This window comes from Sesamum indicum, linkage group LG4 (genome assembly GCF_026168435.1).
Source record: "Sesamum indicum cultivar Baizhima isolate 11 linkage group LG4, ASM2616843v1, whole genome shotgun sequence".
Taxonomy (NCBI): domain Eukaryota; kingdom Viridiplantae; phylum Streptophyta; class Magnoliopsida; order Lamiales; family Pedaliaceae; genus Sesamum; species Sesamum indicum.
Window position 1 is genome coordinate 2,295,899 of NC_142660.1, and position 13,907 is coordinate 2,309,805.

At 35.0% G+C, this 13,907-nt stretch overlaps 2 protein-coding genes across 2 annotated transcripts; both read right to left on the reverse strand.

The window, feature by feature from the left end:
• Positions 1–3,538: 3,538 nt before the first annotated feature.
• On the reverse strand, positions 3,539–5,029 carry LOC105159955 (transcription factor TCP15). Its single transcript, XM_011077188.3, has one exon. The coding sequence runs from the start codon at positions 4,891–4,893 to the stop codon at positions 3,748–3,750; it is 1,146 nt and encodes a 381-aa protein (XP_011075490.3). The 5' UTR covers positions 4,894–5,029; the 3' UTR covers positions 3,539–3,747.
• Positions 5,030–8,603: 3,574 nt separating this feature from the next.
• LOC105159956 (ran guanine nucleotide release factor, putative (Mog1/PsbP/DUF1795-like photosystem II reaction center PsbP family protein)) lies at positions 8,604–11,585 on the reverse strand. The gene is made up of 7 exons (XM_011077189.3): positions 11,391–11,585; positions 11,255–11,290; positions 11,031–11,168; positions 9,758–9,844; positions 9,368–9,415; positions 9,214–9,290; positions 8,604–9,079 (listed from the first exon to the last, which is right to left on the reverse strand). Exons 1-7 carry the CDS (start codon positions 11,463–11,465, stop codon positions 8,932–8,934), a joined length of 609 nt encoding a protein of 202 aa, XP_011075491.1. The 5' UTR covers positions 11,466–11,585; the 3' UTR covers positions 8,604–8,931.
• Positions 11,586–13,907: the final 2,322 nt, after the last annotated feature.

A 13,907-nucleotide genomic window follows, 5' to 3' on the forward strand; every position in this document is an offset into this window, starting at 1 on the left:
TATACATCCTTGACAGCCACTCTATGCAACAAGAACATGTAAATAGGATTCTAGCTTCAGACACTGATCTTAGCTTGAATGTATCTAGCACGAATTATGAAGTATGGCATAGAAGGCTAGGCCACATTTCAGACAATGTAATGGTTCACATTGGTTTAATAAAAGGAAACAGTAGTTCTACACAAATCTGTGACATCTGTCCCCAAGCAAAACAACAAAGACTGCCATTTCCCTTAAGTGATTCTTGCTCTAAAAATGTCTTTGATCTAATACACGTAGATTTATGGGGACCATACAATGAATTCTCTTTATCAAAATGTTCTTACTTTCTCACTATTGTTGATGATTTAAGTAGATGCACTTGGACTTTTCTGATGAAGTTTAAATCGCAAACTGCTAGCATTCTTATTGATTTTCATAGAATGATTATGACACAATTTGATAAAAGAATAAAGATTGTAAGAACTGATAATGGTACTGAGTTTCTAAGTGCTCAATGTCAAGATTTTTTTAAAAAAGAAGGCATCATACATCAAACATCATGCACTTATACACCACAACAAAATGGGGTAGTTGAAAGAAAACATAAACACTTACTTCAAGTAGCTAGATCACTTTTATTTCAATCTAATTTGCCCAAAATGTTTTGGACAGATGCTATCCTTACGGCCACTTATATCATTAACAGAATCCCAACACCCCTTCTAAAATGGAAAACTCCTTATGAGATATTATATAAAAAGCCTGTCAGTTACAAACATTTTAGAACCTTTGGATGTCTATGTTTTGCCACTAATAATCTTCCTAATAAATCTAAATTTGATCCTAGAGCCTCTAAATGTGTTATGATAGGATATGCTAACAATCAAAAGGGCTATAGACTTTATGACATCAAGAAAGGAGAAATCATTGTATCTAGAGATGTTGTTTTTCAAGAACATATTTTTCCATATATGGGACAGCAGACTGATCCTATAACTTGCTCTATACCTGCATTAGATTCTGACATTGACTTGTTGGATAATGAAGATGATCCTGCTGATAACAATGACCCTCCACCTCATCCACTACAGGAACAGACCTTAACTACAGAACCTGAACCTTCTAATATACTTCGAAGATCATCTAGGACCATCACTAGACCTGCAAAATTGCAGGATTTTATATGTTCTCAAGTTTCAGAACAACCGGACTTATTGACTGCTACTTATACTAGAGACATGCATGCTTGTTTTCTTGTAGCCTCTTCACATGAACAAGAACCAAGAACTTACAACCAAGCTATTAAAAGAAAAGAATGGAAAGAAGCCATGAAAACAGAGTTGGATGCTTTAGAAAAGAATAATACATGGGACATTGTTAAATTACCTAATAACAAGAGAACAATAGGTTGTAAATGGGTCTATAAACTCAAGCTTAACTCAGATGGCACCATTGATAGATATAAGGCAAGGTTAGTAGCAAAAGGGTATAACCAAATACCCGGTGTTGATTTTTTAGACAGCTTTTCACCTGTAGCTAAGACTGTCACAGTTAGGATTCTATTAGCTGTAGCTACTAAACTTGATTGGCATGTTCATCAGTTAGACATTAACAATGCTTTCCTACATGGTTATATTAATGAAGAACTGTACATGCAAGCTCCTGAAGGCTATGATATTAAAAAGGATCATGTCTGTAAACTGAAAAGGTCTATATATGGCTTAAAACAAGCTTCTAGACAGTGGAATCATGAATTTACTTCCAAATTAGAAGCCTATGGTTTTGTACAATCCAAGTATGATTATTGTTTGTTCACTAAAACCACTTCTACTGGTCTATATTGTTTACTCGTATATGTAGATGATGTTTTAGTAACAGGATCTTCAGAAGATGAAATCATAGAAATAAAGCAATATCTGGATAGAACCTTCACCATCAAGGACTTGGGCACAGCCAGATACTTCTTGGGGCTTGAAATTGCAAGGTCGAAGACAGGTATGTCTATTACACAAACAAAATACATCACTGACATTGTTAAAGATGTAGGAATGGAGCATACAAAAGCAGTAGCTACACCATTACCTTGTGGATTGAAATTGAGTGAGCATGAAGGACAACAATTGGAGGATCCAGAGAAATATAGACGATTGCTTGGGAAATTACTCTACTTGGGATTCAGCAGGCCGGATATATGCTTTGCCACACAGCAATTGAGCCAATTCATGCAACACCCTCGTCAACAACATTGGAATGCTGTTGTACATCTAGTCAAATATCTGAAGGGAACTTTGCATAGAGGATTACATTTTCCAGCTGCTCAGAACTTTGATTTAACTTCCTACTGTGATGCAGATTGGGCTAGCTGTAAAGATACAAGAAGATCAGTAAGTGGATTTTGCATATTTTTGGGTGGAAGTCTGATTTCCTGGAAGACCAAGAAACAGGCAACTGTATCTCGATCCACTGCAGAGGCAGAGTATAGGTGTATGGCATCTACAACATGTGAGATAATTTGGATATATAACTTACTTGGAGAGTTTCAAGTCAAAGTGCCAACACCTATCCCCTTCTTCTGTGATAACCAGTCTGCTCTTCATATTACGGCGAATCCCGTGTTCCATGAACGCACGAAGCATCTAGAAATTGATTGCCACATAGTACGTGACAAGTATAAAGAAGGATTCTTAGCTCCTCAACATATAGCTTCAAGGAATCAGGTTGCGGATATTTTCACTAAGGCACTCCCAGGACCAAGCTTTGCATCTTTTATTTCCAAGTTAGGACTTATCAATGTCTTGATAAGTCCAACTTGAGGGGAGGCTGTAAAATTACCTGTAGCAGCTTGGCCCTGAATCTCTGTAGCAGCTTGGCCCTAAATCAGTTTAAGTTGCTGATGCTTCTGCAGAATGAAGAAGGAGGAAGAAGGACTACAGTAGCAGAGGAAGGAGGAAGAAGGACTACAGTAGCAGAGTTGTTATCGCATTCCCGCTTCGCTACCACGACTTACGTCACTTAAATTAGAATACGTTTTCTCATAGCCGTTGTTCATTCTTTCCTGTCACTTATAAAAGCGCTATCACGTCTTTTAAGTAGGAAAGCGATTTATTAGTTTTCAGCAGTTATTTCCGTTAGCCTTGTATATATGAGAGGCCTTCGTCCTCTTCAGCAAAAGAACTGTAACACAGACCAAACTATTCTTGTTTCTTGAATAAATTTCAACTGATTTTCTTCCATGGATTCCCTGCGCACAACTCTCCATACTTTCACAGAGATTGTGCGGAAAATTCAAGCTCGATTCTTTGAATCAATTATATAGCAAGTGTAATATTTGTTGTGTGATTGTTGTACAGTTTAAAAAAAAATAATCAATTATATAATAAATGTATCATACTTATTTTGTAAATATGAATTTGATTGGAAGAAGAATTTTGAGAGAAAGAGAGAGAAGTATAAGATGTAGTCCAGAAATGAAGACTTTTTGAAGTGGTCAATGTCATTTGTACACAAGTCTGAAAACCCTAAAAATGCTGTTGGAGTAGTATAGATAGACAGCATGTAAAAAGACTAAAGATCAAACTCGATATTCACGCAATCAAATTCATGAAAATCAGAAGAAGATTCCTCAAGAGTTATCACATCCTGCTGGAACCTATTACTACAAACCATTCTTGTATATTACATATATATATATATATATATGTGTGTCCAAATTCAGGAAATTGATGAAATTCGACAAGGAAATTAACCAATCATACACTGAGTTCATCACCCAGCAGCGCTACCTGAGCCATGGCCGCTTGAGTGAGCTTCCGCCGCCACCCCTCCACCAACTGGAGAGGACCTAAACGCATTCAGAGCTGCAAGCATGCCTAAATGCCCATCTACCACCGCCCCACCGCCACCTTCATTTCCGGTAGCTAGTTGCTGCCCTTGCAAGAGCGTCACCGACGCTGGAAGATTCATTAAATGGAGTCCACTACTAGAGACTGCGCTTCCTCTATAGATGCCGGAATTCCCGACAGAAGGAAAAGTCCACAACGATTCGCCATTCATAAGAAATGTTGTTGCCGGAATCTGACCTTGGCTCGCCGGAATAGACCCCGCACTAGACTGCAGCATATAATTCGCCATCTGGGTTTGCACTGCCGGTGGCAGATCTTCTTCCGGCCGCCTTTTCCGCCCTATACTCCCCTCCCCTTCCGGCGCTGCTGCCACGGCCATCTCAAGCCCCGTGTCACGTAATTCTTGCTTAGCTTGTAACATTGCATTCACATTCATATTCACATTTCCACTCAGAAAATTCATCCTAGTCTGATCAGATGATGCCAACCCAACTCCAGGAAACAAAAGCCTCCTCCTCTCCGTCTCCGATGAATCCTCAACGCTTCTTTCCCACTGATTATCAGCTCTAATTCTGAACTGGGGCGCCGCGAAATTCTGGCTAAAGTAATTATTATTCCTCAAATGTGAGGCAGCAGAAATGGTTGAACCTGAGCTCCTGGCTGATATATTAAGCGAAGTGAAATTAGCCGGGATAGTTCCAGTGCCAGTGGCGGCGATCACCGCCGGCTCCGCCTGCTGGAGCAGCCACTCAATGGTTTCACCATCGGATTTGTGGCCCAACTCTCTAGTGAGCTGGAAAACCCTGGCAGCACAGGTGGCTGGCATCCGAATCCGGCGGCCACGGCCGTCGACCTTAGTATGTCTGTCCTTGGTGGAAGCTCTCTTGGGCGGAGGCTTCTTGTGTTGTGGGGAAGAATTAGAAGAAGTATTGGGTGCAGAAACGGGGAGATGAGTTGAGGTAGAGCAAGCTTCCTCACGATGATGATGATGATGACGATGATCTCTCTTCTCTAAGAGTTGTAATGGAAAGTTAGGGGCGTGCATAGCATTTCCATGGCCAGCATCCATGATAATGCGAGGAGCTGTATATGTTGGTGGTGGTGGGGCGGGGGGCTAGTCTAGCTACTACATCTATCATCATCTGTAGATGACCCTCATCAGTTTCTGTCACTCTCTCTCTCTCTCTCTTTTCTCTTTTCTTACTTTTTATTAATGATGGCATCGACCTTTTGCTCTCTCTCTCTATAAAGGGGGGATTTTGATTCCGATTATTTCGATCAAATTTAAATTAATTATATGATAAATATAATATATTTATTTTAATTAATATATAATTAAGAGAAATTGATAAATTATATAGTAAATATGATATATTTATGATAAGTACAATATATTCGTTATATAATTGATCTAAAATTAAAAAAAAATAGTCAATTATACACCAAATATGATATATTTAATTTGATTTGATCAAACCTGATTTGATAAAAAATATATTTAATTTTTATTTATCAATTACTTTGAGATGGATTATTATGTTTTAGGAGAGAGAAAAAGGGGGAATGGGGATAAGGGGAAGTGAGAGAGTGAGAAAGCTTTAAGCAGCAAACACAATGAGTACAAGGGGGTGGTGGGCTACTACGGCTACGCCAAAGGCCAAATTAACCATTATCTTTTCTTTATGGAAAAAACTCTACCAATTTCCTTTTCTTTTCCTTTACCCCAATTTATAGATTAAATTGATGTGTTGATCGATTTTAATAAGTATTTGTTTCCAACAACAATACCATGCAGTAAAAAAGGCCTAAATTGCAATTATTTTTTTTTTCTTTACGAGTGTATATGGACTAAAACTGTCTTTCAAAGTTGCATAGAGGTAAAATTGTTCAAAAATCTGCCAAAAGACTAAAAGTAAGCAATTTCATAAGTTACTGGACCTAAACAATAATGAACATAGTTATCGGACTAAAATTAAAATTAGGCATACTTAACGGACTAAAATAATATTTTTACCAAAATTATAAATGAGGAGTACTTATTCTCTTTACAATCAATATTTTTACGTACTCCTTTACGTGCATGCAAATTGATGATCCATGCAGTATTGGTAACTAATATATATTGTCATATATAATAAATTAAAGAACTTCACCAACTTAATAATAATGTCCTGTTTGGTTGTTAATAATAAAACAACATTTGACTTCAAATCTCTCCCTTAATTGGACTCATCATCACCACAATAAAACCAAATCAGCATAATATGAATTCGACATATAATTTGATGCGTAACCAAACGACAAACTGATCATTTTTTAATTATGGAAATAAATTATTATTGCTCAATTATATATGCTTCCCACCAAATGTTCATGCACGTACGAATATCTTACGACATATGTCAATAATCATGACAATATGTTACAACGGGCTTTTCTGAAATTTGTCATAGTTAAATATCCTCTTACGTTGTTTTGAAAAATTATAAATACCCTTTATAATAGACGGTCGCAAGGAGGTATTTGTTAAACGGATTTTAAATTTAAAAAATATTCATTATTATTCAAACGATAAAAAAAATATTTATAATTATGAATCTTTGAAATATAAGTGGATGAAGTGATGGGAGGAGAAGATTAGGTTAATAATGCAAATGTTGGGGAGATATATCACGTGCTATGACTTGTCCTATATTGGTTGATGAAGATGGCTTACCATCTCACTTATTCATATAATCATTCCACAATTTGTCGGAATGTTTTCTCTACCCTATGCTTTATTTAATTTCAATTATCCATTTTCTCTATTTTTTATTATTTTTTGTGTGTGTATGTGTGTATGTGTGTGTTCAAATCAATTATTTTATACATATATATAAATGATAAAATGTTTTTAATTAAAATCCCCCCCCCAAAAAAAAAAAAATATAGTATTGGCAATGATGAAGCTTAATTTTTACTTTATAATTTATCAATAACTTGTCATTTGAGAATTAATTTAGTTGGTCACAAAATATTAAATTAGAAAAATTAATTACACTAAATTTTTTAAATAAAAAGAATAAAGTAGTACGTATATAAATTAAAGAATTAAAGAAAATTAAGTTCTATTGTTTATTTAATTATGGATGGATGTTTGTAATTTTTGTCCGTCATTTATTGGTTTGGTGTCAATAATTTGGGTGGAATATATCCAAAAATTTGCTTTAAATTAAAGAAATATTTTCGAAAATATAAACTGCATAATTAAAGAAACCCATACAAAAATATCCATAAAAAGCCACCCCAACCACCACCCATGGAGCACCACCGCCACCACCGACTGCTGGTGGTTGAGCCAGCCCATTTTTTGTCTCTTTTTTTAATACAAAAAACAAAAGAAATTAATGCAAGAAATAGGACACAAAAGTCACAAAAACTCAAATTTATAGTCAACTCTAATTTTTTTGAATTTCTAACCAAATAAAACTAAAATTGCTACTGACTAAATCAATGATAGTCGACTAAAATTGTAAAATTGATAGGTATATAATGAAACATAGAAATAGACCGATTTACAAGAAAAAGAAAAAAAAAATGCATTTTGGCCGATTTATTAAAAAAAAAAAAAAGATGAAAGCCCTAAAAAAATAGTTTTTAAAATAATTTATGTAATATTTTTTTTAACGTTATTATTTTATGTCCAAATCATAACAAAATGTGGTTAAGTGTAAACGGTGAACTTTCATAAGGGGTGTAAATATAATTTTAAAATTTAAAATATATATATATAATTTCAAATTTTTAGAAAGAGTCTGAGCGGAATTAAACCTAGAAAAAATTATGAACATGAAAATTGTGTCCCTAATTACAAGAATGCACAAAATAGAATGCTAATATATATAAACTCAGTAAAGCAATCTAATATTTTGATTTATTGGTAGTTTTGTATGCACAATTATAGATCAGGAGTCTATATCAGCACATCACTCTCTTCATCTAAAAAAATATCAATATCTTTATGGTCCAATAATTGGATGTGAATTTGACTCCCTATGTATATAATATAGCTCAAAAAGACTTTTGGGTATGAAAACAATAAAGCGTGTTTGTTGAAAAAGATGAGTAGAGAAGTCGTATATTGAGCAAAATTAATTGACTGGCACTATATCTAGCAAGATAATTATGTAAACATATGTGCATATAACAGATTGGTGTTTCAATTCTGATTTTGACAGGAGTTGGTCAGGACTTGATAATTTTCCACAAACTCCGACAGGATTGTTAGATTGGTGCAACGTGCATCCATCTATAATGCATATTCAATCAACTCCAAAATTGAAGTTACCTATTTCAAATCAATCATTCATGTTTTTTTTTAAACTAAAAGCAATATATTATTATTAGTTGAAATAAATTTATTATAATTATTTCCATCAGTCATATATAACAAAGATCATTACAACACCTTGATCAATAATACCAAATAAATTTAAATCTAACAACACCAATTATTACAGCAGACAATACCTACTATAGAGTAGAAATATCCCACACATATAACAGGATCCAAATCCATGACCTTTCACCAACTGAATTAACCCTCGTTGACATGTTACCTTTAAATTTAGATATGATGAGATATATAAAAACATTTCTGCCCAACTATTTCTGGATTCAGACTTTGGTCTCACCCAGATAGATTAATGAGTTTCCATGTCCCCACTCCACACAACATTCCATTTAATACATATATATGTATTATAGAAGCAGAGAAATAAATAATTATCAAGAAATCAGTTGAAATTAATCTGATACAACAATGATATTATGAAATTTTCAGGAACCATAGTACAATATACTAACATTCTCCAAATGATTATAGATTAAAGATACAAGGAGCAGAACTCGGAACAATTTACATCCCACAACAAAAGTCCACTTCTGCCTATTAGCACTTACGCCCCCATAAACGGAGGTTATGGGCCGATGAAAGAGCTTTCCGCCTCCTCACAAAGTACACAGTTAACAGTGCAAATCTTACGGAGAATAAAATTGTCTAAAACAAGAAATCAAACCGGGATGAAGACGCTATGGTAGGATATCTCTGGTATGGAGTCCTCCAGACTCAAGCTACAGCACCAAAAAGGCTCCAGTCATTCACCTTGAAGGTAGTGACAGCACTTTTGAAAACGTCCGCCATTGGCAAACATCCCGACTGTGCAGCAGGTACTGGTAAACCAGCCCCAACTGTGGCAGCAGTTTCACTCAAAGGGCTACAAGAAAAGCGCAGATAAAATGATTAACCTTATAATATTTTCTACTGGCATACTCAATCAGAAGAAAAAGAGGAAATGAATTAAAGCCACCATCGTAATGACTAAGAACAAACTTGTTCATGGAAACTTACTTTATCAACATAGGCTCATAAGCAGTTATCAGAACATCTGTAGCGACATCCTTGAGGCGCAAATTAGCTAAATAAACCTGAAGCAAAAGTCTATTCAGATACAACAATAGAGCTTAAACTAATGGCCACAAAAGAGAAGAGGAGACAAGTTTACCTTGACTATGTTCTGTGCTTCTCTTCCCTGTCTCCCCTTAGATATAGCCTATAAATGAAGAACCGAAACAATTAAGTATTAGAAATACAGAAATTATTTGGTTATAGCAGGCGATGACATTAGGAAACTTGGGAAACAAATTGAGTCCTATAATTTGCTTCATTCACTTGCCTATGTCGGGATATATCTTGATCAACTTTTTTAAGGCTCAAGCCAAGAACGTCTAATTACACAGCACAATTTTACGGAAGCTGGGTGAAGCAACAAAGAAATAATGTTTGAACCTCCATCATTCTCTCGTAGAAAATTGTTTATGAGGTAAACCAAAGCGATTCGAAAGGCAGTTTAAGGTATTCCAAACAAAACTGAGGACTAGAAGGTTGTACACACCATTTGTCCAACTGCAGTTGTTATGATAGCAGGACTGCTTCTACATCGAAGTCCATCAGCCTCAAACACCCCGGACTGTTCAAGCACCTACATGCGTAAAATGAATGCAGCGTTATTATTATCCACAAATCACACGGCTCATGCATATATATTAAACAATGAAAGTTGACAGAACAAGTAAGAAGCAGCTGAAGCTAGAGTCGTCTTCTTCTTCCTGATTATTTATTTTATTTATTCTTTATTTTCAAGAAAGGGAATCAAGATTCCCATGCCCATCCATTTAAATATTAATTGTCGAATTTTCTAACCTGAACAAAAGCTGCATCGAATAAAAAGTTATGCACACAAACTACCTTTAAGGGAATAAAATTACAAAGACAAGATGCATGGCATCATCAATAATAATTCTCTTGATTATGCTTAAAAGAAAAATTGAGTATGAGTGAAATGACCTTCATATTGTTTACATGAAAGAAAATAAATTTAACACCCTAATAAGTAAAACCCTAACCACAAACTGAGAACGGATAAAATTATTGATGACAATTGTCCACCCCTGATTCATCTCTGATTACAATACAGCAATAAGATTAAATGAGATTGGAAGTTCTAATACAACCTTACAGCAACTACAGGAGAATTACTTAGGATAGAACTACAACCTTTCACAAATGTTGGGTTGCCTAAGTAGGGGCCTCGTTGGCTGGGGGAATTGGGCATATAACATACTAATGATAGACTTTTCAAATTCCAGCGTGCTTCTATAAGAAAAAATATCTGACAACTTAATTGCAAAACTTCCTACAAAAAATCCAATTACACCAGTGCACCAGCATACTTTGACATGGCACCACAAACACTGAAGTCTTTCCTACCACCACCATGACAACGAACTTCTCCAACACAGTCGTCATCAAAATACTCTACATTAGAGGGAGGTGCAAGGGTCGTACTTGCTGCTAGTTGTGGAGGCAAATATTGTACAGTGAAGCTCTAGCAACATTTAACAGAAAAATAGTTTCAAATTCAGCTGTGAACTAAAAAAACCAGACAATCGACTGAAAAATATTAACTTTTGAAAATAATTCCAACACAGTCTCCTTAGATTCTAAAACATACAGAAATCCACTTGTTGAATCAAGTTAATTTTCCGAAAGAAGTACTCCAACCAGTTCAATTACAAGTCCCAAACTCACTCATTAACTATAAACATGATTAAAAATGAAGAAAGAAAACCAACAACGAAAAAAATAAATAAGAATTCAGATTGTACCATAGTTCCCTCAGCATCCTGCTCACTGGCGAGGTCTTGAAGAAACCACGTGGCACTTCCTTGATCCGCTACGTCAGTCTTCAAGTCCAGCAGCTCGAATATCAAACTCTCATCTCGAGCTGGATCCACAAACACCTCCTGTAACAAAAATACTTTGATCAATCCTCAAATACGCAAAAACGGAAAACCAAGCAAAAATTAAACATACATAAGAAATTGCTAACCTGATGATCAGGAACTTGGCGTATGTAACTTACATCCTACACATTCAAAGTAATCATTCATCCACACCACATTAATACTGACTGAAAACAAACATATGAAATAGCAATATAAAAATAAGCCAGAAAAATCGCAAACCACGAAGCGCAGGGGAAAGGTGGAGACGATAGCGCCGCCGAAGAGAGGGCGTTCAGCGCATAAATCTTCAGGCATTTTTGTTCCTCTTGCAAAACAATTGCGAAAATAAAAATAAATTGTTCAAATTTTCGGAATTTATATGTGAAATTGGAAGAGGGTAGTGGAAGAGTCTGGGGAGGGAGTTGGAAGCTGAGACTAAACGGTGGCGTTAGCTTTATTACGACGCTGGGTCGGGCCGGGTGTGATCAAACCCGATATTAACATATTCGGGTCAGGAAAAGTGGATTCGGTTATGGAGCAAAAATAATGTAGACATGACTTGGGAAGCTTGCTTCTGAGTTATCAGAGCCAGGTTTCGATCCTGGGACCTGTGGGTTATGGGCCCACCACGCTTCCGCTGCGCCACTCTGATTTGTTGCATTTTATCTCGCTGAAAATACTACTTTTCCACGATAGAAAACCTATTTATTTTAAGTAACATTTCATAATTTTGTATTTGAAGAGCAATAAGTATCAAAGAAACAACTCTCCTTTTATATTTGAAATTAAAAGGGATCATTATACTGCCCTTCTTTTACATTTTATGTAATTGTATATAATTTTTTATGATTCAAGAAATTATATTTAATACACTTAATATTTATTTTTGTTTAATAAATAGATTCATACGTTAGTTAAAACTTATTAAATTTATTGATATTAGTAAAAGAATTACATAAAATATATATTTACCCGGAATAACTTATTACTAACTTATTAACGGTCAGATAAAATCTTTTTATGTTCAAATTACCCTTATAAACCTTCTCACATGGATTAGCATGTGAAGACGAATAAGGGTAGTTTGGTCGGAAAAATATTTGTTTGGTGATAAATATGAATTTTTTACTAATGGATGGATTTATAATTTATTAAACTGAAACAAATGTCACCGATACTAGGTGCAATTTTTCAAATCACATTAAAAGTCTGCATATAATTACAACAAACTTTAGAAGATTGCGATGTAATTATCCAAAGTCAAAATTATTCTATCCATTTATTTTATTTTAATTATGTATGTGTTTCCTTTTCATTATGTCTTGCGTACAAATAATCGCTATAAAGAAATTAAATGTAATTAACAAGTAATTTAGGTAACCATTTTTTTATATATATAATGATATGCATAAAAATAAATTAATTCAAAGAGGCACAAGCGGCCGAAAAGAAGAAGAATCATGGCACCCTCCGGGAGGCCCAAGACATCCCACGTCCATAATACTCCCAGGAGGTCAAGGATGTCCTAACCCACAATCTAATTAGGCATGCTCAAAGAGCGCAAGAAGCCCAAGAAGAATGAAGGAGGCCCAAGACATCCTTCGACTCGGACACATGATTAAAATCTGACAAAATATTCGACCTAAAATGCCCACACACATGGCAACCCTTACTTCACACGTGGCATCCAGTTGGCTAGGTGTCAGTAACCACCTCGAACCACATTAGCCTTAGGAATCCCACGTGAACAAGGAGGGACTCCTTGGCAGCGGGGACTTCTCATAGGCAAGGGATCTCCCAAGATAAAGAAATCTCCTACTAAAGCACTCATAGCTTCGGATAAGGATGATTTATCCGTTATTCCGACCATCCCAACCAACTTTCGTAAGATTCTCGAGAGTGAGATATAGCCCCTACAGATGGAGGCACTCCTTCTATAAATACAAGTTTAGTCCTCCATACGAGAGACACCCCTCTCACGCTCCTCTCACTCTCTAATCATTCTCTAAACACTTTACAAGCACATTGTCACGTGTTCTTGCTCTTTTCATCAATTTTATTAACCATTTCTCGATTTTCAATCATATTTATTTACTTTTTGGCTTTATTCAATCTCAAATTCAATACTAACTTGGGCGTCGAAGTGCTAACACATTTTTTGCAAATCCTCCTTTCAGGATCTGCATGCACCTAAATTTTGAACAATAGTTCATATGCATTGGACCCGTGCGTTTTTTTAACTCATCATTAATATTTTTATATATATAAAAACTATAATTAATATTTCAATTAATTGAAGAATAGAATAAAATATCAGTTTGATCAATTATTTTTATAACTAAAAATTATGAAATAAATCACCATAAACTTATATAAAATGAGAGAAACTCTCACACGTGTGATAAGACTGAAATCCATGGATTCAAAATTATTTATACAACGTAACAAACCAGTTTTTTATTCTTAGAATAATTGATGATGAGATATAACTTGATTTGGACATAGTTAATATTGGAAATATTTGAATTTGAAAGAAAATTATGCAAATCAGATTGCAAAAAAAAAAAAAGTTCAATAAATCATATTAAGAATGTCTGGGTTATTTTTGGAATATTTGAAAAAATAAATTTGACTATCAAAGGAATTGAAAAGTATATATTGGATGTTTTGATTTTGATAACTGTTATTTTTTTTCCCACATAATTGAAAATTAATCGTCGAAAATTGCTTAAAATGTGTTGCGTATTGGTATAGTTT

Bases quoted from the DNA above. Each gene is read 5' to 3' on its own strand.
- LOC105159955 (XM_011077188.3), bottom strand. From the start codon at position 4,893: ATGGATGCTGGCCATGGAAATGCTATGCACGCCCCTAACTTTCCATTA.
- LOC105159956 (XM_011077189.3), bottom strand. From the start codon at position 11,465: ATGCCTGAAGATTTATGCGCTGAACGCCCTCTCTTCGGCGGCGCTATC. The intron at 11,169-11,254 runs GTTAGCAATTTC...TTTTTGTTACAG, and splicing joins GCCAAGTTCCTGATCATCAG to GAGGTGTTTGTGGATCCAGC. The intron at 9,416-9,757 runs GTGTGTACAACC...CTTCATTTATAG, and splicing joins CAACTGCAGTTGGACAAATG to GCTATATCTAAGGGGAGACA.